This window comes from Strongylocentrotus purpuratus, unplaced genomic scaffold (genome assembly GCF_000002235.5).
Source record: "Strongylocentrotus purpuratus isolate Spur 01 unplaced genomic scaffold, Spur_5.0 spur5_scaffold_21, whole genome shotgun sequence".
Classification (NCBI taxonomy): domain Eukaryota; kingdom Metazoa; phylum Echinodermata; class Echinoidea; order Camarodonta; family Strongylocentrotidae; genus Strongylocentrotus; species Strongylocentrotus purpuratus.
In genome coordinates this window covers 4,474,696-4,499,488 of record NW_022145607.1, presented here as the reverse complement: position 1 = coordinate 4,499,488, position 24,793 = coordinate 4,474,696, and the positions used below count along the sequence as shown (strand labels likewise).

At 37.3% G+C, this 24,793-nt stretch overlaps 3 protein-coding genes across 4 annotated transcripts in view; 2 read left to right on the top strand and 1 right to left on the bottom strand.

The window, feature by feature from the left end:
• Positions 1-821: 821 nt before the first annotated feature.
• On the top strand, positions 822-14,311 carry LOC579961 (dynein assembly factor 3, axonemal). The gene is made up of 10 exons (XM_030995301.1): positions 822-1,028; positions 1,954-2,096; positions 3,937-4,124; positions 4,629-4,775; positions 5,910-6,126; positions 6,661-6,783; positions 7,468-7,687; positions 9,575-9,692; positions 10,884-11,040; positions 12,269-14,311. The coding sequence occupies exons 1-10, from the start codon at positions 962-964 to the stop codon at positions 12,338-12,340; spliced, it is 1,452 nt and encodes a 483-aa protein (XP_030851161.1). The 5' UTR covers positions 822-961; the 3' UTR covers positions 12,341-14,311.
• Positions 14,312-14,737: 426 nt separating this feature from the next.
• The window catches only part of LOC105445770, a 72,805-nt gene continuing 62,749 nt past the window's right edge, over positions 14,738-24,793 (bottom strand). For both annotated transcript variants that reach the window (XM_030995298.1, XM_030995300.1), the window contains exon 51: positions 14,738-17,759. In XM_030995298.1, coding sequence (XP_030851158.1) covers positions 17,505-17,759 — 255 coding nt within the window. In that variant the 3' untranslated portion in view covers positions 14,738-17,504. The remainder of the gene's footprint in view (positions 17,760-24,793) is intronic.
• Positions 18,676-24,676, top strand: LOC100890279. The gene is made up of 2 exons (XM_003729412.3): positions 18,676-18,936; positions 20,471-24,676. Exon 2 carries the CDS (start codon positions 20,551-20,553, stop codon positions 22,165-22,167), a length of 1,617 nt encoding a protein of 538 aa, XP_003729460.2. The 5' UTR covers positions 18,676-18,936; positions 20,471-20,550; the 3' UTR covers positions 22,168-24,676.

Here is a 24,793-nt window from a genome sequence, read left to right as displayed (position 1 = left end):
TAAAGCCCGAATAAACCCCGTATATGCCGGTTTGAGCCCTAACTTCAATCTGAAACAGTAAGCTCCAAACAAGAAGTTTTGGCATTTTACATTATTATAAGAGATTATTGGACAATTACCCCCTGGGCAATCACCCCCGACCAATTACCAGCAGAACAATTACCCCCCGAAATTAAGCCCTCCGGGAAATCATCCCCGTGGAAATTACCCCCTCGGAGATTTATTCAACCCCCCCCCCCCCCGTGGAAAAAAAAGTTTTGTTAAATGCAAATTATTATCAGGTTGGACTTCCCCGTTAATAAACAGGGGGGGGGGGGGTAATCGTCCACGGGTTTAATTTCCCGGGGGGTAATTGCCCTCGGGGGAATGGTTGTCTTTTTTTTGGGGGGGGGGGGCTGGTAGTTTTCCAGGGGATAATTATTGATTACGCATATATGACAATATAGAGTAAGATCTCACCAAAATCGGTGTGGGCCATTATTTAGTTTAAATGTCTTACAATTGCTTTAGAAGCCATCGAATTCTAAATCAGATTTTTTTCCAATTTTACACGTATTTGCCGATTTGAGTCCTAAATTCAAGCTGAAACAGTAAAACCCAGATAAGAAATTTCGGTATGTGACATAGGTCTATATGAGAGTAAAGAGAAGGATCTCACCTTTCAAATGATGCTAGCCATTACTAAGTTACAATGTCATAAGATAGTTTTAAAAACGTATAAATCTAATCTCTTATCGCTGTTGCCGTTACGGTCAGCCAAGATGTTCAAACTTTTCTTTTTCCTTTTCGATTATACGATTTGGAGACACTGTAACCTCCATTATTGGTGGCTAGTGTTCGCGACCAGATTTTGCTCTAAAATTGTTTGCCGTTGTTAGGTCACAAAATGAAGTGATGAAATCTGTTATTATAGTATTATAATCCGTATAGTTTTATCTCTAATTATTATCTGTCATTAGAGATGGTTGATGCCTTGGGTTCTATCACATTTTGGGGTTTCAGCTCTGCTTTGGATCTCCAGGACAAGGGTAAGATGATGGAACGATTTCATACCTAAGCCCCACGTGTGGGATTTGGTGTTACTAAAATAATACTAGAATTAGTGTAGACCTATCTCATTCGGGAACTCCGCTGAGCTAGCGGCACACAGCTGGAGTGAGCTCCAGCAAAGCTAAGCATAGAGAGTCAATGCTAATGCGTATTGGTAATCTGGTTTGGATTTCTTTTGTTAACCTTTGTTTCCGACTGGATTTCTCTACCAAAATGTATTGGTAGCGTCCAATCAGCGCACGTATCATCGCGTGACATCAGCATATCATTTATCCATCACACACACACACACAGCTAGTAAACTCTATAATTATAGAGTCTAGACCTAGTACGAATGACATACTATATGACGTTAAATAAGAAAATCTATCGTTAATCCTCCTCCTGTCGAGCCACTTCCTATTCAATTGTGTGCATTTCTGGGTCACGTCTACGCAGGTGAGCGCATGCATCTCTGAAGCAGCTCGACCCAGAATAATGTACCACCAAAATAATTGGTCTGTAGCGTAAAAACGTCAAGAGTCCTGATTTTGTGTGTGGGCTATATGGACCGAGTTTAAATACATTTTATTGACAGAGTTTGATTGCCAAGAGAACCAAGACTATTGCTGAGAAAAAAACAATGTGACGGTGCGATATATCAGTTGGATTTCTTTGTTTTTGTACATAATTTTGACTTTGGATTATAGAAATCTCAGTAGTTCTTCCTCAGAAGTTCTTCCTAAGTATTTAAAAATGTTTATTTTATTTCACCTAGATCTAGACCTATTTATTTTGTACATGCAAAAAATTGATCAATAGGCTACCTTTACCTAATAATACATTGTGAGCTCCTAGTGGTCGATATACATTTCGATCACTAGTGTTAACTGGTGTGCCTTTATACTTCATTCTTCATGACAGATGTATTAACAAGAATTAGAGATGTAAGCCTGGATGATGCAGCTGATGATGTCATTCAAATTCTGCTTATTGGGAGTGGTGACATGAGACATCTCCTGACAACAATAGCTAGAGCATGGAGGCACAGAAAGAGAAAACTGAAGGTAAGCACATTATTACTGGCAGGGATGCAAACATTAAATAGAATAGAGGGGTGGGAGAAAGAGAGAGAGAGAGAGAGAGAGATGAAGAGGGTGTAAGAGGGAGAGATGGGAAGAGTGAGCGTATTACATGGATAGAGACTTGAAAAGAGAGAGAAAGATAGATAGAGGATATTAGAGAAACATTCAATGACAAAGAGACCACTGTGGTAGCAAGCAGACAGACATAGAAAGGAGATGAAGAAATAGTTATGTAGGTGAAGACAGTGTGTAAAGGAATGGAAATAGATATATAAAACATTAGGAGTCAGATCCCAAAATGTGCAACAACAAATTAAACTAGAAAATTTAAATCGTCATGGGGACGAATTAGGTGGTCTGTCTTCACTTATGATAGATTTGAGAATGGGAGAAGTTATATAGACATGTTTACAATGATGATCATGATGACCATGATGATGATCATGATAGTAAAGGTGATGATGATGATAATGATAATGTTATATGATGATAAAAACGATAATGTTAATGATGATGATGAGCATGAGCATAATCCTGACATCTGATTGAAAAAAATGAGGAAATATTTAGATAGCATATAGTCTCAGCTACAACATACTCAAATTTGGGAGAAAACTGTTGAATAACAACCGAGATACTGGTCAAAACACATTGTCATGCAGATTCATGTTTTGAAAAAAGTGACCTCCCATAGACATAACATGCAAATATGACAAATTATCCAATGTCGCCTTTAATCAAATATTGAACTATGATGATGTCATCCAAATGAAAAATAAATGGCATGTTTCTGATAGAAAATTATCTCAGCTACAACATATCAAAATCTGGGAGAAAATCGATTACCGATAAGTGAGATAATCTCAATTAAACAACGACAAAAATGACGTCATCAACAAAATACATTTTTTGGAGTTTAGATGCCAATATGAAGACTTTGTTTCACTTTGTAAGAGTCAGGGTGGTATGAAATCATATCTCCAACTCATGCTTTCTCCAATCACGATATAAAAATTGGGGGTCGATGGACTATCTGAAGAGCTATTTCGATTTTTAAAATGGCATGTTTTTGATCAAAATTTGCATTATATTGCCCATAGCAGCACGCGCAGATTTTGAACTTTGACGCACGCTCATGGCCTTATGAAATATGAAGAGTGACTGAAGGGGAATCCAAATCATGTAAACATTTTGAATTTGACCTTTTCCGCACGCTGTGAGCGCGCACAACGCGCGCGGGGACACGTACAGATGGAACATTTTGAAATGCTTAAAATGACCTGATTCGTACTCTCGTTTAATAGTTAAGTGATTTTGAGCAATTTTAAATTTTGACGCGCGTGTCATGACCTTTATTTGACCTTTGATGACACGACCTGTTGATCCTTAACCTGAAGTATATGTGATATGAATATGAATGAACTTTGAGTACGCATCATGAAGATATGATGGATAATGTGATTTCACAAAATGGCGCCTGGATGACGTCACAATAATTTGATGACCTTGAAAATGTTCCTGTCACGTCTCATGATGATTACCTATGACTGTGTCAACATTGAGAGAAATTGGGTGGATAGATATTGAGAAATCGGTTGCACAAAAAAGTGGAGAAATAAATAAAAAGAAATAATAAAGAAAGAAAATTCTGACGAAATCAATAGGTGGTCTGTTAACAACAGACCACCTAATAAAATGGCTGAGAAAGAATTCAGCATTGAATTTGATGAGTGATGTCAAAGTTGTAAAACAAAGATTTTTTTTCTCCATTGTGATTCTCTACAAGTATCTTTTAATAACCCATTGACCTATCTCTCGTCAGTTCTACATCACTGAAGGTAACCTGGAGCTCTACGTCCGTCAGCTCCTTCTGCTGCATCTCCTCCTAGAGCCTCCCAGGGAGATGGGACTTCAGGAGAAGACTGAGTTCTTCCTGGAGATCTTTGGTAACACTCTCATCAGGCAACAAGTCTCTGATTACATTGTGTCAAGGAGCAATGAACTCCTAAGGTAAGTGGAAACATGTATGATGATGATATTCATAAGATGAATTTACAAAGTGCTGCTACTGTATCATTACATATATGAGACTGTGAGAAAATAATATAATGAGCAAATTCTCCCCCACTTGGATACATGCATAACAAGTCTCTCACTGTAATCTTCTGCAAGATTGCTTATACCATCCCATGGGATGACTAAAGGCCATATTTCAATCAATGGGAAACATGTTTCTTCCAAGAAGCCTCGCCTTACCTGTTTGAGAACTGCACTACATCAAAAGCTTTCTTGAACTTACTCTTCTAATCTTCTGAATGTCTGGTGCTGAACCAACCAGTAGATCAGTAAGATGAATAAATAAACTTCACTTGATGCTTTAATACTTGTGTGTAATTGGCATGTTGCAGTTCATCCTATGGCTTTCATACTTTTGTCTATCACATTTTATGACATTCCTGAAGAAATAGCGAGTCAGATATCTTGAGGTTATATTTATTTCTTCCCAATGCACAGGATGGTAACAGATGTAGACTATCTATCTCAAAGAATGCCAGCCGTTCATCTCTCAGCACTCAAGTTTAAAGAGAGAGACCAGATGGAAGCCATCTTGAAATTCTTAAGAAATCCAGATCCCAGGACTGCCGATATTGCAAAGTTTTGGTGAGTGAAATATGCTCTTTTTTTATTATTCACTAAAGTATTTGTTGTGACAGTGCACTTGAAATTGCTTTATCACTCAAGTCATTTGTTTATTGTATCATTGATGCATGACATGACTACATGCATATCATGTAATGGCACTTCCTCAGGCAATGTGTCTAGCATAGCACTATCTATTGCTGTACACTTTATACACACTCAGAAGTCAACATGAATTTGGTTGTGTTGTGAGGATCAAGGATCCCCTTTTTGCCAGCTTATCATGGGGATTTGAGCCATATTATTGTCATAAAGGCAGGCAAAGAGGTTTTAGTTCTGTTGTATATTTAATGTATTTTTATGAATTGTCAAAACATAAAGTGGAAATTAGTGTGTGTGTTTTGAACCCAATACTGAGAGATGTTGATGTTAGTATGTAATGTACATCAGTAAGAAATACCACACATAGCAGCATTAGTATACTTTTTGTGTATTAAAAACTGTTTAGACGACCTCTATTGATTCTCAGAAATTTAAACACCACTGTGCAAAACTCAACCAAGTTCACTCAAATTCTATACTAAAGTGACAATTGATGACACCTATAAATAGCAGTAAAATACAATCCTTTCAACTTACCAATGTTAGAAAAAATTCTTTGAAAATTCAAATCGTGAGTCTACTGTCAAACTTGCCGGTTAGCCGCTTCCTGTAGAAACTTTTGTCCAGACATTTTGTTTGTTGTCAACCTCGCTACAGCCACAGTATTGATATATTAATATATTTACAACAAAAATTAACATGCATACAGTACATACTCTTCTTTCTGATGAATGATTTCTCATTAATAGTGATCAAGCTGAAGATGAGAACTTTCTCCCTATTTTTTAATGGAAAACTTCAGAGCAAAAGCAAACACAGTACGCTTTATACCTCATTTTTCCTTGAGGGAAGGTAGGTAGATATGCAAAGGAAATTATTACAGGAAAAATGTTTTTGTAAGAAATGTCAGTTTTTTAATAATCTGTTCATCACATTTGTGTACTTCAAATTTACTCATGATTTTAAAGGCTTTCGATAAGTTTGTTGTGGTTAACGTCAATGTGAAGTTTTTTTTCTTTTGTCTCTATTTTGATTCAATTTGAACATTTTCAGGGATAACAGATTACGCAAACATCTTGAAGTGCGCTATGACTCCCGCAAGGGAGCGTATGACTGGGACTACAGCATGAAGCTAGCTGATAGAGGTAAAGGAGTGATGAACAACAGAGAGTATGCCTATTGGAGACAGACAGGGATAGCCTTTGGACTTCGTGAGGCAGACTATAACATCCAGAATAGGACATTGGTTTCAGGTGCTATCATCAGGAAGGTGGGTATTCAGTCTGTCTTGCTTGACTCAATATCTATGATGGATCTAGTGATATTGTCTCTGACCTAAATTTGTAAAATGTGATGCTCTTAATTTCTTCCAGCTATCTACTCTAGTTCATAGGTAAAAGATCCTAACTTAATAGGTGCAGCAACATTTGTGGAAATAAAGAAAGGATATCTAATTGCTGGAATTTTTAGGGGGGGGGGGGGTTTCAGCATGACCACAAATTTCCTGAAAACACTAGCAAATCTTCTTATAACAAATTTACGTACTAATAAGAATCGTGTAGGTTGTACGTTTTGTACTTATTATGCTCATCTTTCTGCGTTGGCTATTTTGTTATTTTTGCAAAGTAGACCCAGGTATTGAGCGATAAAGTGTACCATAATTATAGAAGCTCCAGACTATATGACAATTGAAATGCTGCAAAATTTCTGTTAGAAGAGTTCAAGATTCCTATATCTGTTTCTAGATGATAAAAGACTGCAGGAGTATGTAATGGTTGTGTTTTGCTATCATGTTTATTCCTAGGGTGGTGAGCGTAGAGCCGAGAGAGGATACTGGGGTGATATCGTATGTAGTCCCTATCTCAGCTATGGGATTGAATCTGAGGAGGAAAGCTTCTTCAAGAAATCTAATGGTATATACACTAAGGTAAGCAGCCATCTAGGTGAACATGGTCAAGGCTGTCTGATGGTGGCCCTCATCTATAAAAACTTATCTAATTGTCTCATAGATCACGTTGTTTTGTCTGGTGGTTGATTATTTGATGGTTGTCATTACTACTTGGAATTGATTTTATTTGATCAGGGTACATTTTCTTCCTTTTGGGACTCCTAAGGGATTTTTCACACAACATGGTTTCGTACCAAATCACTTTTTTTTATCAAATCAAATGGTTGGTAATATATATTAGTGTTCAAATGAATAATAAAGGCAATTTAAACAAAATATATATATATATGAAAGAACCTCTTCCTATGTGAAAAAAACTGATTACGGAGGTGTTGAAATGCTGTAACTTATGATTATGCGTTATATTTATGCCAGTATAAAGCATGGGCTTCAATAAAATTGTACCTGGTTTGCTACATGTATGGAAGTCAACCGTGGAAATATAGTTTCTTCTACTGTGGAATGTGAACTTATTTTTACCAGTACTCCTGTCATAACTTGTTAACAGCTTCTCTGCCTTTATCCTATTAGGCAACAGGTTACTGAGGTATATGAGGATAAAGATATTTAGGTCATTTTTAATTGATAGAACACCCTCTTTTAATTAAAAGCATATTCTCATTCAGTTTTCACAATATCAACATTTTTTTGTTCTTTATCTAGACTAGTCAGGAGGTATCTGTGTACAACATCCTTTCACTCCTACATGAATTCACACACAGAGAGAAGTATGTGATGCCAGACCCTAAACCTGCCGAGGAGAAGAAGAAAGAAGAAAGTAAACTGGTAGAAATCACTGAAGAGGAGGAGGAGGAGGAGGGGGAAGAGGGTGCGAAGGAGGAGAAAGTTGAAGAAGAGAAAGCTGAAGCAGAAGCTGAATCTGGTTAGTATGGTATTATTTTGTCTGTTAGCTCATTGCCTACGTGACCTGGGTGGCTCCTGTATTAAGCCTATTTGAATGCGAGAATCCAGTTGTCAATGGGGTATGAGTAGTAACATCAAACGAGTCATTAGGGATTAAAAAAATAAGTCTGTAGAGAAATACAAATCTAATACTGCTTTCAAACTGGCTTCTATCGGAGTCACAACGATGAAATTACAGATTGAATTTTCCTTATGTAAACAAAGGTGAAACCGCAGTTTTCCCCCGTCGCTTTCTAACTGCCGGTGAAATTCTCTCGCTGTGGCGAGCCCATGCCGGAAGTGAAGAATTATTGCGTAATTATTAGGCCCGCGCTCCATCTAGCTAGCATGCAGCATGTTCAACCATAAGTCAACAAACAAAGCTGGTTACGAAAAAGCGCGCATACACTGCGACCTTTGACCATTTTAATCGCTGTTTTAATCGCCTTTTTCTCCCGAACGCTTTCATACTGGCCGTTTCATCGGTGTCACACCAATAGAATGAGAATTTCTCCTGCTCTTGAGCAGGAGAATTTAATCGCCTATTTCTCTTCTTTTCATCGGCTATTTAATGGCCTTTTTCTCCTCTGTTACTTTCATACTGGCTGTTTCATTGGATGCGTCCGGATGCATCCGATGAAAATCAAGTGCAGTTAGAAAAGGGTATAATATCATTATGTAGGCTGCAGGTTGAGTAATCATAGCATCATTATACTAAAGGTATAATTACAATGTTCTAATGTAACTTTCATTTTCCCAGGATGTCAAAGAATTTCAAATTACCATATAATTGATTGGGTAGTTGACTATTTCACTTTACTTTTGAAAAGTGAAACTAATCCTTGTATGGCTTTAATTATCTGCGGGACTTAGCAATATAGGAGTAATCCCTTACAATTGGGTCCCCTCTCCATGCTTGTAGCAATGTCTGACCTCTGACCTCTCGCTGGGGGTTTGGAGGTGGAGCCCCGGAACGCTCTTGAGTTTTAGCAATTCAGAACCTTCAAGATGACCGTCTTGAGTGATAGAAACTCACACTCTCTCCTAAGGACAATTTTATACAACAGCGGTTTATCTTAGGAACTACTTCTATCTTTACTAATGGGGTCCAGGGGTCCGTCTTAGGGCCCCTGGAAAGCTGTCGTGAGTGATAAAAACTCTAATCCATCCCTTGAAATTTGAATTGCACTCCCCCCATTGAATGCTCCTTTCAAAGGGCACAACAAGCCCTTAAATTGATTCCATCTCTTTCAACAATGGCAGAACATTCAATGAGATAAAAAAAAAGGATTATTCCTTCACTGAATAGGGACTCTTGCTATACATTGTTATCTTTCTTTGCTCCAGTGATCTTGAGGCAGCAGACAGCAAAAAATTGTGTAAACAATAACAATTCCATAGGAGTGGTTGTTAGAAGCTTAAACTATATAAAACTCACACTATTCCAAGGACAATTTTAAGCAACAAAAGGTTGTCTTGGAAACCATGCATATCTTTATGGATGGTGTGCAGGTGGAGAGTCTTTGCAGGAAGTTCTTGAATTTTTCAGGATTTCTTAAATTCTGTATAACATTTTAAAAAATTCTTTAAAATTCCTTAACACTTTACAAATTCTGTATTTACCTTAAAATAAGGCAATTGGAGACACTGTTATGGGTGGTCCGGATTGGCCAGATCGTGGTGTGGACTTTGAGAAGCCCCATTATTTTCAATGTCTGTCTACTGCATTGGATTACATATTAATTCAAGTTTAACTATAGAATCATCACATAAAGTGTTTTTTTATAAGTAATCCCAGAAGCAGAACACTTAAAAAAAAAAAATTATCATAATTCGCTCACATTGTTATTATTTTGTTTTTTCTTAGCTGACCTGATGCCCATGGAGAATGTTGAAATCCACTATCTACCTATCGGTTCAGCACCAGATCTTCAGAAGAAGAGCAAGTACAAGAAAGCTTTTGATGTCGTCTACTTCTCAAACAGGTAAGGCTAGGCTTCTTGGAAGAAATCTGTTTCCCATTTATAGTTCAAATTATTGATTGGAATATGGCCTTTTATCATCCCATGGGATGATTTAAGAAGACAAAAAACTTGATGCATGGCTAACCGTCAACAAAACGGAGTTAAGTCTTTCGTCAACTCTGTTTGCAGTGAAAAAAAAATTGTTTAATCAAATTATGGAAATGCAAGCATTACTTTAAACAGAACTTTGTTATTCTTGGCTCATTTTTCCTGATTGAGGTGTCATATGAAAAGGCAGAATAATGACATTTCTAGAAACGTAATTTTCTCTTTGAAATTTAGATAACGCCCGCCAAATGACTTTTGGGGTTTCTCTCTTCAAATTGTTTTTTAATCACTGATCAGGAAATGTGCATCATATGAGTTGCATCAAATGAAAGAGGGGGATCTAAGCCTTACAAATATGTGTCATTTATTAATTATAACTGTGATTAAGTTATGATAAAACATTTATACTTCTCGGTTTCGTTTTTTCTGGGACCCACTGTATAATGAAATCAAAAAAATATATTATCCTATATTTCTCAATTTGAAATTTCGTTATTTGAAGTTCATTTATTACAACTATTTGTAAACTGAGGTGCATAGAATGAATGGGTTAATGACATATCAGTTGGGATTTATTGAGCCCTGTTCAATGAATTCAATCAGCTTTGTTTCTTTTGATTTATTTTTTCCGATATTAATGAAATTGAATGTGTAATGTGTGCTGTATTAGCTTTATTAAGCACCTGACTGGTCAATATTTCTTTGTTGATATTTATTTGTAGAAGTGTGGTAGTCGGTGGTTTAAGCAATTGACTTGAAATTCAAAGGTCATGTGTTGATCCCTGACATGGCACTAATGTCCTTTGGCAAGGCATTAATCTACATTTACCACTCAATACCCGAGAAAGAAACGGTGACCTGGTAGGATGACAAAAGCATTTGTGATAGTAATTGACTATGCCCTTACAGTGACCATGTGGTAGGATTACTCCCCAGGGAGTGGAGATGGTGCACATTGTGTGTGAATGAGTTCGATGACCAAGGTAATAATATTTGTAAAGTGCTTAGAGACGATATACCATATTAGGCGCTATATAAATCCAAATTATTATTTTTATTATTATTATATTGTATTTTTCAATATGATCCTTTGCCCTCTTTCAGCATGGTTCATCACCTAACCCCTGAGATGTCAGCAGTGTTTTCAGACCAAGCCACAGTCATCTGTGAGACGGCTAGATACATGCTAGAGCTTAACAAAGACCAATGTCAGGAGTTTGTTAATAAGGTCGCAGCTATGGCCAAGAATGCTGGTTGTCAGGTAATCAAACTGCTTTCATTTGGCAAGACGTTAATCTCAATTGGCCACTCTCCACACTGGTGTAGTAAATGGGTATCTAGTACAAAGCTGTTTCTTGAAAGCTTTCAATGTCTTAGGGAATCAGGGCTAAAGCCAGGGTAACATTTTGTGATGCCTCGAACATCTCTCTTTTGGATGGATGTGCACAATATTACATATTACATTTTACATTTTCTAGAAAATCAGATATGAAATGATTTTGTGGTATGAAAGAAACATTGCTCAGATTTTTAAATGCTCCATACACAAGCAATAACCAGGGCTTCATTTCTTCTTCCATAGATAAATATCATCTCTCCACCCTTAAAGTGATGGATTTTAATTTATCAAAAAAATTGATGAGATATTTGCTAGTCGTTTTGATGAAAGATAGTTAATATCTTGGTAACTTTCCTTACTGTCACTCCAGATATCCTATTATTCTTGAATTCTTGTAGCCAGACACAAATTGACCTTGAAAGTGAATAAGGGACACAGAGAATTCTCATAGATCAGGGTTGAACTACCGTGTGAGTCAAAAAAAGTTTACACCTAGAAAATTGCTAATTTAAAAAAAAAAATCATCTATGAACGGTAAATTATTATGCATCTCATGAAAGAGTGTTTTATCCCAAATCTTTTGGTATCATTTTTCTGTGGTATGTGTTTACGCTTGGATGAACAGGAGGCATTGTTTGCGAGAGTGCAAAAATCGACTTGCGCCAAAGTGATGCTTACAGTATGTATTATGTTGGGATTAGCGGAGTGAGAGAATAAATTGAATGTATAAAATAAAATGCATTGCATATGCTTTTTGCAGAAACAAAGTCACACACATACACACGCGCGCACAAATGTTTGTTTATATTTGATATTTGACATGTGTGGCATGATTAATTTTTTTTAGGGATGTTATTTGGATCTGCAAAGACCGAATTAATACCCAAGTCCCAAATCCCAATTGTTTTATTCAAACATCACAAAAGCAACTTTGGCACAAGTCGATTTTTGCACTCTCGCAAACAATGCCTCCTGTTCATCCAAGGCTGAACATATACCCACATAAATGATACCAAATGATTTGGGATAAAACACTCTTTCATAAGATGTATAATAATTTACTATACATAGATGACGTAAACAAAAATTTGACTCACACTGTCTTATTGATCAGTTTATTGCATTTGGATCTGATTCTCCATTTCTCTAGGCAACAAGTCCAGTTGACGGTTTCAAGTGCTCAACAATGAGATTCACATTCCAGAGGAAGGGAGAGTCATGACACACACCGCTCTAGACTTCAGGTTCAAGTCCCTCTACCAGCCCCATCATCCGTCCAGCCAGCCCTTCATTCCATAAGTCATCCGTCCCTCTGGTCATCCGTCCATCCGGTCATCTGTCCCGCAAAAAGTGCAGAGCTTTTCATTCACTGTAACATATTCAATCAAGGTCTGAATTATGTAGTCCTTAATTTAATAGGCATTGGATATTTCCAAGCCTATTTTGGCTTGGGTCAAGTCGTGATTTGTTGTTTTAGTGTTACAATATTGAGAGCCAAAGGTTATTGTACTCTATGCAAAACGATATGACATAACAGTCTTGGCACTCATCAGACATTATGGTTTATCAAAATAAAATATGTTGGCAAGTATTGTGATAAATCTAGACAATTTAAATTGATCTGCCTTGGACTATTTTAATTAGATGTTCTCTGGCCGGAAGCCAACCATCATTTCCTTCCATGAACTCACAAGAGCCTTGCTACATGTAACTCTGACTTTTTTAAAACTTTTTTTTAAATTTTGTCTTTCAATGTATTGTATTTCAAAGATGAACTTAAAAATAGATTAGATATAGATATTGCACTACTAGCTTCATTATTTACTTTTGGAAATGTTTGCTGAAAACTATCAGTCTGAAATGTGATGAAAGCAATTTTGATTATATAGGAGGTGATGATGGTATGTAACATTTTCAAAATAAGAACTGTATGAGTACTGTAATTATAATATCTAATCACCACCGGGTTATTTGTACCTTCTTGTGAATAGAATGGACTTAATTGTGAACTGAATTTTCATTATTGGTGACATGAAGAAGACCCATTTTTCTTCAGGGCTGCGTCCCTCTTGAAAATTTCAGTCACATATCGTCAGGGACCATACTTTACAACCAACTCCTCTTCTGGCATTGTATTTAATCATTCTCCTCCCCCTCCACCTTTTTTCATATGTGAAATAACATAGGGCAAGTCCAAGGACTGTTTCTTTGGTTATATGATTTCCCATATCATACCAAGTTCTGAACATATATTGACATCAATGTGTCATTTCTTGTCATATTTAGTCTTATACATTGATCTGGGACCTGTTTCACAAAGCCTTTTTTCAATGAAATATGACAAAAATCAGTGACAAATCTTCTGATAACCAATCAGAAGCAAGGAATTCACTAGCTTATAACCAAACTGTCATTTGTCGTCGATGACAAGTTTTGTGAAATGGGGCCCAGATATACTAAAATCTTAGATGTCCGTAACTTATGAGACAAAATAACTTGGACTTACTGTCGAACAAATTTATAAACAAGTAAGACAACATGGATACATAGACTCAGTTTCTATCTTTTGAATGTTACTTCATTCAATAAGATTATAGAAATAATTCTTTATTATTATCAGTAAAAATGTATACAATACTTGCTGCTACGATCGTCATGCATATATATCTGTTATAACAGTCTGTACACTTGGCATGCATAATCACTCTCTGGCTCACTGCCAGAGACAATGTTTATGTTCAACAATTAAGTTTAATTAAAGCCCTTCTTCAGCTGACCGCGTGATAGTACTTTTATCGTCAAAAGGGAGAATTGACCACACATGTGTTTTATCGGTAAGCATCTTAGGACCTCAAGGAATGTATTTCATCTTGTAGTCAAATTGATATTTTGTCAGCTTCCTGATAGAAGTCTAACTGTTAACAATAAGTAGTTATTATGACCTTCTGCAGGTAGCCATTAATTTGTTCTTACTGATATATTTTAGAAGGTAGTTCTTTAAACTGTTATTCAATTTTGCTTGTTTTAGATAACCACCTTTTCAATCTTTTTTGAGCTGTGACACGGACCATACACGATTGACATGACTATTGTTTACAAAACCTGTAAATTTGTTGGAAAGTTTGTTTGATATCACTGTAAACTGATTGCTGACTGAAATTGTTCTTATTATATAAATTTTGAATATTCAATGGCACTGTGCTCATCTTCTTTGTCTTTTCCCCCTCCTGTTACTTTTTATGAACAATGCATCAATTATTCTTATTCTCATATTATCTGTTTGGAGCCAGAAGGGCAGCAACTCATATACTTTAAAGGGAGTGGGTAGTCAGTTTCCATGTGCAGAAGACTATAATTCGCTGACACCAGACTTGGTGAAAATACCATTAATGGGAGTACAAATCTGCACACAGCAAACCCGTTGGCCCGTCAAGAATTACCCCCTAGTCTCTCGGAGCATGCTCGGAGATTATTCGGGCGAAGGAAAAGCAAAGCATTACATAAGGTATAATGGTCATAAAACTCGAGGCTAACCCTGGTGATTGACAACACCTGTTATTTGGGTAAACACCCGAACGGTGTCGAATTCCCCATGAGAGCTGACTTCTATGTGACTTTAACACAGAGTTAACGTCCCTCTGGATCCGAACAGATGATATACACCTTTCTTCATCTTAAGCAGAAATATATATTTCATCTGTTTATAGCCAGAAGGGCGTTCACTCTGTAATAAAGCATGAGTGAACGCCCTTCTGGATCCAAACAGATAATTTCATGGGTATGCAAAACTACATGTATACACATTGACATCAAATAGGAATGGTCATTTTACATCAATGGAGCAAAAAATAACAAATTAACAAAACAAAATAGAAACAATAATCACATTGTCAACTGAATTGTCACATTCCCCATCGTTGAGTAGGTAATGGGTATACAAGTCATGAAATGAGCAAATCAAACTGTACAGCCTTCTGACTTATGGTCCGTAACAATCTTTTAACAAAATAAAACACAATTTTGGCTGAGTAATGTTCAGACTTATTTGATCGGTTATGCAGCAAGGTTGAAGGCATAGCAAATATTGCATACATGAAAAATATATATTTTGGCACATTTGTTTCCTTCTGTTTGTAATGAGGGAAATAAAGGATTGCTTTTAGCGTGTTATGCCTCCCGCCATTTACATTCACCGAAATATTTTACTGGGAGCTTCGAGTCTAATACATGCAAATCAGGGTATACACATACACATCGTATATATTCTCAAGCTTTTATAAATGTTTTAAAAGGCCCTTTTCCTCAAGTCGAAAATATGCTATATTTGTCTATATCCTTAACTCTGGCATATAACTTTTCTTCTCCTAGCTGCAGTACATTGGACAAGTACTGTACTCCAATGTAATAAATTGTACCCCTGGTACATAGTTACATGTATAACTCAAGCTAGTATGAGACTTGTTATTCGCTACAACAACAAAATAAACACAAACAACTAAAACATAAACGATGGGTTATACAAAATATCAAGCAAGGGTATACACGGGTGGAGAAAAAACATAAATACATCTAATTGCACCTCAAAAGAATTTCATTTGAAAATATATTGCCCTCTGTACACAAAACATAAAAGGAATGTTTACCTTCTTAACTCAAATACACTTTTGAGAAAACTTGAAATAAAAATGTTAATTGTATTGCACATGAAGTTGATAGTACATTTGCACGTACTTGGTGGTATTATGAAGAGCGCTACAAGACATCACATTTGTGAATCACATTCGAGATAGTAAACGGTAATTAATTATTAGACAACAACAATGAAATCTACAACAGGTTTTGCAAATTCAGGAGCGTTTAAGTTTGAGTAGTTTAAATTTGAGTACCAACTTTTTTGCAAACAATCTTATTGGCATTAATAATTTCATAACAATCCTTTTCTGTGGAGAATATTAGAAAAAGAACATGATAGCTGCCAGCAAATTTTGGCGACAGCCCCCTCCCCTATTCCAAACGCACCGTTTTGTTCCACTCTAACTCGGTCCGTGGAAAGAAATAATTTCTATATAAGCCTCATAAGAGTTCCTGATCCCATTCGCAAATGGCATGGAATAAGCCTTAATTGGTCACGTATGAATTGAACAAACATTAGTATAACATTTCATGAAACGTGTATGTACAAATTATGAGTACTGCAATCATAAACAATAACTTTCATTTTCTCTACCTTATTTGGGCATTGAAAGGAGAGTGTAAACAAAGTATCACAAACACAATGGCAAGGGGGTGGCATATATGAGAACCAATCGGGATGCCCTCCATAGATGTACAATGGTTTCACAATCCTACGGTGTACATTATATTTGATACTATCTACTTGCATTGATGTGTTGTACAGTTATTTCCTTATTTGGATAATAATGATTATAACATCTAGCTTGTATCAACTGGCTTTCTTTCCTCAGGGCAAAGTTGGTAGGCTTACTGAGCGTCACTAGTGGAGGTAGGGCATGGAGGAAAACAGGATCCTTTGATAAAATAGAAACATAGTTTTTGTTACTTCAAACCCCTCCCAATCTTGTTAGAAAGGTGATACTGGTGATGATGATGTTTTCTTTGAGATGCATGAGTTGAAAGGAAATTTAACTATTTACTTGATAGTATGAATAAAAATACATAAATTAAGAAACGATACCTTTCACACGACAAAACAATAAATGGTATCTTGCAATACCACTGCGAGCGAGCGAGCGGCAGGGCCGGGATAGGAGTTCCAAACCTCTTATTCTTGCTTTCATTCTATTCAGTTCATTGACTTTAAACATGATGTCATTTAATAAAGAAAGAACAAATAATTAAAACCCTGACCACATGAGTTTGCTGTTATTAATTATTATCGGTCCGTAATGAGCTCCATATCACGTTCCTGTCAAGTACATGTTTCTGTTGGAATGCCTGGTTTCCTCCTCTCTAACTAAAGTTGAAATTGACATTGAAAGATCACTAGGAGGAAATAACATTTCCAAGTTCCTTGTTTCTTTAGCAACACGTCGTTTAGGCACAATAACACCATGTCTTTTCTCCTTTTGCGTAATAGATCCACGTCACCTGACATTCATTCCAATGAAGAGAACAAGAGTTAAATACGATCGCCTTACTTTAATATTTTATTCACCAAGAAAGATTTATTTGCCTATACAATGCATGTCAGTATGATCTGTTTAACAGTTGTCACAATTATGCGTCACGTCCATCAGGAAAAGACTATCAATCAGGTGATTTGCAAAGCTGAAACATGTTTTTGATCTCCCTTCAGAAATTCAGTCATTAGCACGAAGGCATGATATCATAATCTTCATTTGCCACGGTTAATGTTACCGTCACCGTCACGGATAGATAGCTGATTTGAGTCGCAGAATCAAAGTTCTTAACTGCTGATAGTCTCTTTGTAAAAGTGGTAGACATTCCTCTTCCTCATCATCATCGTCTTCATCATCGTCATCATCTCCTTCTACCCTGGCTGCCTTGCTCAGGTTGTCCAACCCATCCTCATTCTCGGAATCGAGGAAGCCATTTTCAACGGGTTCCAACTCCTCCCCTCGCATGATGAGAAAGGCACCTGTCCTGTTGTTTCGAATGTCCTACAATATGTGAACAGAACATGAAATATTACAGATATTGTTAAAATAATTAACATAACTCTCTAAGTGCCAATATGAGCGGTAAATCTGCCCAAATATTAAAATGGATTGAAAATGTTTGGGTTAAGGAAAGTTTGTCCATGTTTTAACTATTGAAAGGACATAATCGCACCAACGATATCAATTCATGAAGACAAATGCCAGCATGATGAGGAAATATTTAAAACGATAATTTGTGATACCGATGCATGTATGTGAAAAACAGGTCCTACTGAGTACTGACACAAATTTGCTATAATGGAAACTAGATTTGTAACCCAAGTCCTTATAATGCAATTATTCTGATTCCTAAAATTAGCAATCCTCCTCATCCCGTTTTCAACATCACCATCGTCATCATCATCTTCCTCCTTATCAACATCCCTAGTATCATCACATTCACCATCATTATATCATCATTATCATCATCCCGTCGTCATCATCGTTATCACAATCATAATCACAATCATAATCATTCCCCACCATAATAGAATCATCTCTTTTTGACAATTATTAATGTTAACGTATACGAGAAGACATAATCCACGATGATCGATTTCATGTTATTGCTATGGGGAGCCTGACAAAGTCTATGAGTTGGATACGATCAGGCCTTTTATGGAACCACGAGGAACATTAATATACATCTCGATGACTTGAGACAAGGCAATACTCTAGAGTACGTGTTGTGTGGATTTGTTGGCACGGATCCTAAAACATTCTCTATTTCATCGCATAAACAGATGGCGACCGCGAGAGTATACAAGGAAAACATTGTAGATAGGGAACGAGAAAGGAGATGGAACATGATCCTTCAGGCAAGAAAATATGTATGATGAGAGAGCATGACGAGAGAAAATGAAAGAGGAAGAGAGAGAGAGAGAGATAAAAATGGAATAGTGAGAAGAGAAATATCACACTCCATTTAAGGAAATAACATACACCGACCCTTGACGTCGGCTGGGTTTACCATGACAACAAATGTTCAATATTTTCACTTGTCTGATTATCTTATATATCTGGCAAGACCATTCTTCACTTCCTCGACAAGACATCTTCGTGTTCACAAGCAAGAGACGCACAGATTGCACGTTGAGCTTTAAGACAATCTATCAAGAGGCGATTAACACGTTATAAGGCAAGTATTATCGTTTCGTTCGTAATTATTGAGTATATCTGCTACTTATTATCTAGGTCATCTCTATTGACAAAAAGCAAGAGTTATAGCACGATACAACTTTTAAAAACTAACATCGAATGGGGCAACGAGACAGAAGAAAAATAACAACCTCTCATTATTAAGTAATTGCAACCAACATGGTGAAGAGGTGCCTTGAACGAGCAAATGATAACTAGCGTATAGAAGGGATAGGAGGTGAAAACAGGACTTGTGGAAGAACGGGGGTGAGGGGGTTGTAGGTTTTTTTTTACCAGACGACGTGAAAGATGCCCATGCATGCAACGATGCACCTAAGAAATATGGGCATTTCGGATAACTAATCGTTTGTGAATCGGGAAATTAGCCCGAAGTAACAAATCGAGTCTTCATCAGCTCGAAACTCAAACTCGAGAAATTTACTCAGGGTTCGCAGGGCGATCGGGCACGCTTACAACGTAGGCGCCACAACTTACCTTCACCATTTTGCTACTTGGTACATTTCACGGTCCCCTCCCCTTTTGGAAAATACAAATGTAGTATTCCAACTTCGCCATTGCTGAACTTGTCATGATCGATTTCTTGGAGAATGCAGGAAAAAGCTATGAAGTATTCACATAAACGTCCAGTTTACGCATTCAGAAATGCCTTAGAATGTACCATAGAGCATCTTAAGGTTCAACATTTTCCCGGACCCCACGCCGGAAAGGCTTCGCCCTCGCAATTCCGTACATTTCACGCCCCCTTTTGGAAAATCCTGGATCCGCCCCCCGATTGCCCATTTGACTATTGGGCCGTACCATTTTTATCAAAGGGGGTTACGCGTGGATTCCTCTGTTTATTGCAGTGGGTATTGGAAATTTATGTTCTCAACCATCATTCTCATTGATTCAATGCTTCTTTCTTTTCTTATATATATATGTACGTATTGATTATAGCAGTATGTTAGTTACGAATGTGAATTTTCTTTTCATTTGAACCCAGTCCTTTCATGGTCGGACGCACAGCTACACAAAAGTACAGGGTTTGGGGCCTATGGGCTAATCCGATTTAACGATCCCAGTGCACTGCCTCCCAGTGAACGCACAAACAGGGGTCGAAAAATTCATATGCATGCAGTTACAAAATGTAGTAGTAGTTGTTGTAGTAAAGTAGCAGAAGTATTTTGAAGTAATAGTAGTGGTTTATAAAGTAGAACAAGCAGTAGTGCTGGATTGGCTTCTTGCAAAATTGACCGTTCATTTTACCAGCTACAACTTGATGCATGTTGTAGAAAGTAGAAGGAAATTCAGTATATGATATATAATTAGTACTTTAACGAGCAATTTGATAAATGAGGAAGAAAGACAAATTAATCAATTACCATTACTGATAATCAGACAAAATGTTCTTCCACATACGACGTGTCACCATTAAACGCAATGCTAACATCTTTCGATTCATGGGGTCACACACCAATGTCATATTTCATTATATCGAGGCCTGACAAAATATTTGCACTTCTTTCAATTTTCAGGCGTGCAGACGGTATTGACACTGCGGTATTATTATTCATCGAACAGTTCACGAGTGCAGATCATAGCGAGCTATTGAACCATGAAAAGAGGAAGTTGGATACTAAGCTTTGGGACGGCGGAAGGAAAGAGCTCACACTGTGCACTATCAAATGTAGGCACTTTGCAGAATTCCTATTCCGGGTGCGGTAAAGATAGTCGATATTTAGGCGAAAACGAGACTGAAAGTATGGCAGAGAGCGAGGTTCGTGGAGCAGAGTCGTTAGGTGAGGCTGCTCAGAAGGACGACGAGAAGAGAGATTTAAGTCGAGGTGATTCAATAGAGAGCAGTCTTGATATCGACCAGCATATGAAAGATGTAGAGTTGGAAGTTATTGCTGCTACCGAGAGAGAGCTCAGTAAGGCTGAGGACGACCGATACAAAATGGCAGCGCTCATCAACCAGGAAACTGAACGAGATATTCGACGATTGTACAAGAGACGGGACGAGAGACTGAGACAGAATCATAACGATATCGAGAAAAGGCGTCAAAAGATCGTTGAAAAGAGATTTGAACTTGTGGAACATATTCATTCATTGGGAGATGATATCATGAAAAGTGCTAACAAACTGAAAACGAAAGGTTTATCAAGGTCACCGAAGCTTCACGCTCAGCTTACCAAGAAACGATCAGGACATCACAAGAATGGTGGAGACGGCAGCTCGAAGAGTAAATCCCCATCTTGCGGAGTCGAGGGGCTGGCAAAGCTACTTCATGAGACAGCTTTGGGGATCTCATTCATGGAACTTGAAGGGCCGAAAGTTGGTCGAATAAGCGGAGCTTCAGACAGGTGGGTCTTGGAAGAGAAGGTTGAGGTGGCGCCGATGGTGGGTCTGCCAGCTCTGAAGGGCTCCATCAACGGCTCTGAAGTAGTGGTAGAGGATGTCAAGACATCTTCCATTTACGTCACCAACATCGAAGACAAGACGACGAGGATGGTGATTGAAGAAAAAACACCGTTATTCAACTGCGCGTCCCTCGACGGGGCGGTGATCGTCTGCGGAAGCAGGAGTGGTCGGGTGGCGCTCTATGATAAATCCTGGAGACACCTTCGGAATCTGAGTTTTCCAGAGAAGTTCTTGAGCGGAGCCGAAGTGATGTGTGTCGCGGTAGATGGCAGCGGTAAGATCCTGATTGCTCAGTACGGAGGGAGTAACATCCATGTCTTCAACCCATCTGGGACTCAGTGGCTTAAGACTATTGAGATCGAAGAGATGATACCTATCCACGGCATCCATGCTCTACACTCGGGGATCGCTGTTCACTCTGCTATGTACGGAGAGCAGGTATGCATCCTAGACAAGGACGGCAAGGTCAAGACAAAGGTGTTCCTGGAGGAATCTGAAGAAAAGTGCATGAGTATTCTCGCTACTGACCTGGCGTCCAATTCTCTCTTCAACCTGACCTGTGGTGCTTCCAGTGGACAGTGCATGGTGGAGGAACTGAGTGACCTTAAGTCAGGTCATGCCAAACCAGAGAAGGTCATTGAATTCGCTGCTCCTCGGTTAGCTAATGGGTTGATTGCAGGAGAGGGGTTCAGCATCCTGAGACCAGATAAGATGGTGACCTGTGATGGGGAACATCTTCTCGTATATGGGAAAAGAAAAGGCGTTAACCATCTCCGAAAAATAGTCACAGCCTCTCATACAAGTAGCTAAAGTGATAAAGATGTTCTTTTCTGATTTGTGAGGAAAATTTAAGCCGCGTCTTGTAAATATTCGACTTTTCGTCAAACGGTACAAATGGCAGCCTGGAGCTGACAACCGTGACAAATAATTTTGAATAATATTATTATATTTTGTACTCGTTTCTATATTATGCTCTCTTGTCTTGTACAATGTGAAGGGAAATCATGGCTTTTAACAAACTCTATTCCATTCCACGAGTGAGAATTTTAAACAAAACACTATTAGGTTCTTGGTATTGGGGGTATGTGTAGATTTATATTAAGTATAATCGGACAATTAATGCTTATCAATGATTGTTTAATCACTGAATTCAAGCATGTATTAATGGCGCTTTCAATTATCGATGCGGTGATTTATAGATCACTTTATTCTTTGTTTTTTAGTGACGAGTCTTCCATGTATTATGATGTAGATCTGTATCACAGTTGCCAAATAACTCGGTTACATAATGATAAATACTAGTCTAATTTGTTCTTATCGCTTAATAATACGTTTCTGAGCGCATTGCATTGTAATTAGTATATAAGGTGGGACAGTCATCCATTATGTCCTAGGCCAGAAAACACCAGTGAAACACTTTTGATTAACCCAATTCAATCTGATATTCAGAGTGATCCAAATGTATTGGACTAGTGGTAAATATATCAATTTTATTCTAGATTTGAAAGAACCAATGTCAGAGCATTGCATAATAACGAATTCACTATGATCTGTATAAAGATAAGCTCATGAATCATATAAATTGTATATTCCAAAAATATCGTCCTTTCGCAAGCAGGCGACGATATCTTTACACCCCTATACCTACATGTACCCCTGTCCCCTTCGCGGAGGATCCTTAACCCCCATCAATGTCTGGATTCTGGATACACCACTTAAGTTTTATGTACATTGCACAATCATAATTGCGACTGTATCTGAAAATTGCTAAATGTTATTTTTGTCATCATTCCAAGTGTAATCAATCTATGGCATGCCCGTATACATGGAATGTTAGAAGAAGGAAGTTTGTGTACTATGTTATCATAACAAAACATGCGTTTCAAGAAGTCAGAAATCTATCATGACCTCATGAACTGAATTAGTCAATGGTGATTAGAAGATTGATGGTTGAAATTCATGTCTGTTACGTTGAAATGTAAATTGAAAGAGAAGTCGCAAAGGTTCCGTCAACTATATTTCTATTTTACTGATTCAATACTTAACAAAGAATTAATGCTTAAAGAACGCCTAATTAGGCCGGTTTTCATGAGCTCGAGTTTGCCAAATAGCCCTTTTGTATTCGGGGAATTAGCCCGAAGTTAAAAATCGCGTCCTCATCAACTCGGAACTAGAGCTCGAAAAATTTGCTCAGTGTTCGCGCGTAGTGCGAGTCTTTGGGCAGGTGAAGACGGACCACAAATAGCGGGCTATTTTGCAAATTGACACAAGCTCTCTTTACTTGCCAAGTAGCCCGCTATTTCGTGACCTGGCTAATTTTCTGGATCGGAAATAGCGGCTATTTGGCAAACCTGATAAAAACAGGCCTATTGTCCACGAGTTTGGAGTCATTCGGGGAAACCCCTTTCCTGGCATTTATGGCACAATCATTCCTCATGTAACATTTCCCTTTGAAATAGATAATTAATTCTTTCCTCAATGGCTGAGCTAAAATTACCTCCCTGTGAGTTATTCAAGAAGACATGTCTCCTTTAGCAGGGTACACAAAGTTGCCAAAGGTTTTGTATTTGATTGTATTTATTAGAAAACTCCATTCACATGGTGTACATGAATAATTTGTTTTTAGGAATATTACAAATATGGAATCAATCATTTGAAAGATACATGGACATATTATAAATAATTATACAAGTGTGTATTCCTACATTACTTCATAATAGAATTGATGCTTAGAAAATGACAACTGGTGATTCATATCAAATCTTTTGTGTTGATAATTTACCTGCTTGCGTGTTGTATAAATTATGGTATATGGGTAAATCTCATAACAATACTTATAACGGAAATTACAATGTAACATAATTTGGGGGTACCGTTCGAATGGTCAGAAACACATTTTGAGTATCAGATGAAATGAATTCTCAAATGTGTTCAATAATCTGTAACACATAATACGATGTCATTAATTTCCAACTTAAACTCGATTTGAGATGAATGAATCACATGATTTATATTAAATGTATCTTTAACTAATATGATATTAGGAAAAAATAAATGTTAATATGACAGTTTTAGATATTCGGAGAACCAATCCCGACTAGCACTCGTGCTAACTTTTGGTTCTCCCTTTAACAACATTTTTTAGTTACTTTTTAAGATTAAAAAATATCCTTTATTTGAATCACTTATACGTTATTGGAACTCTGTGAATTTCAATTCCAGCCACAAATCTCTACATATTATTAAGTTATAGCTAATTCACAGGTTTGATATGACATGATATATGATTAACTTAATTTGTATGGTTCAACTATAGATATTTTCTATTTTCTTTGTAACCCATGTACATGGATATGTATACAACATGTTATTTTTGTTACCCACTTGAAAAAGAAAAAAAACTATATGATAAGATCTAATAAATTTCCATTTTACA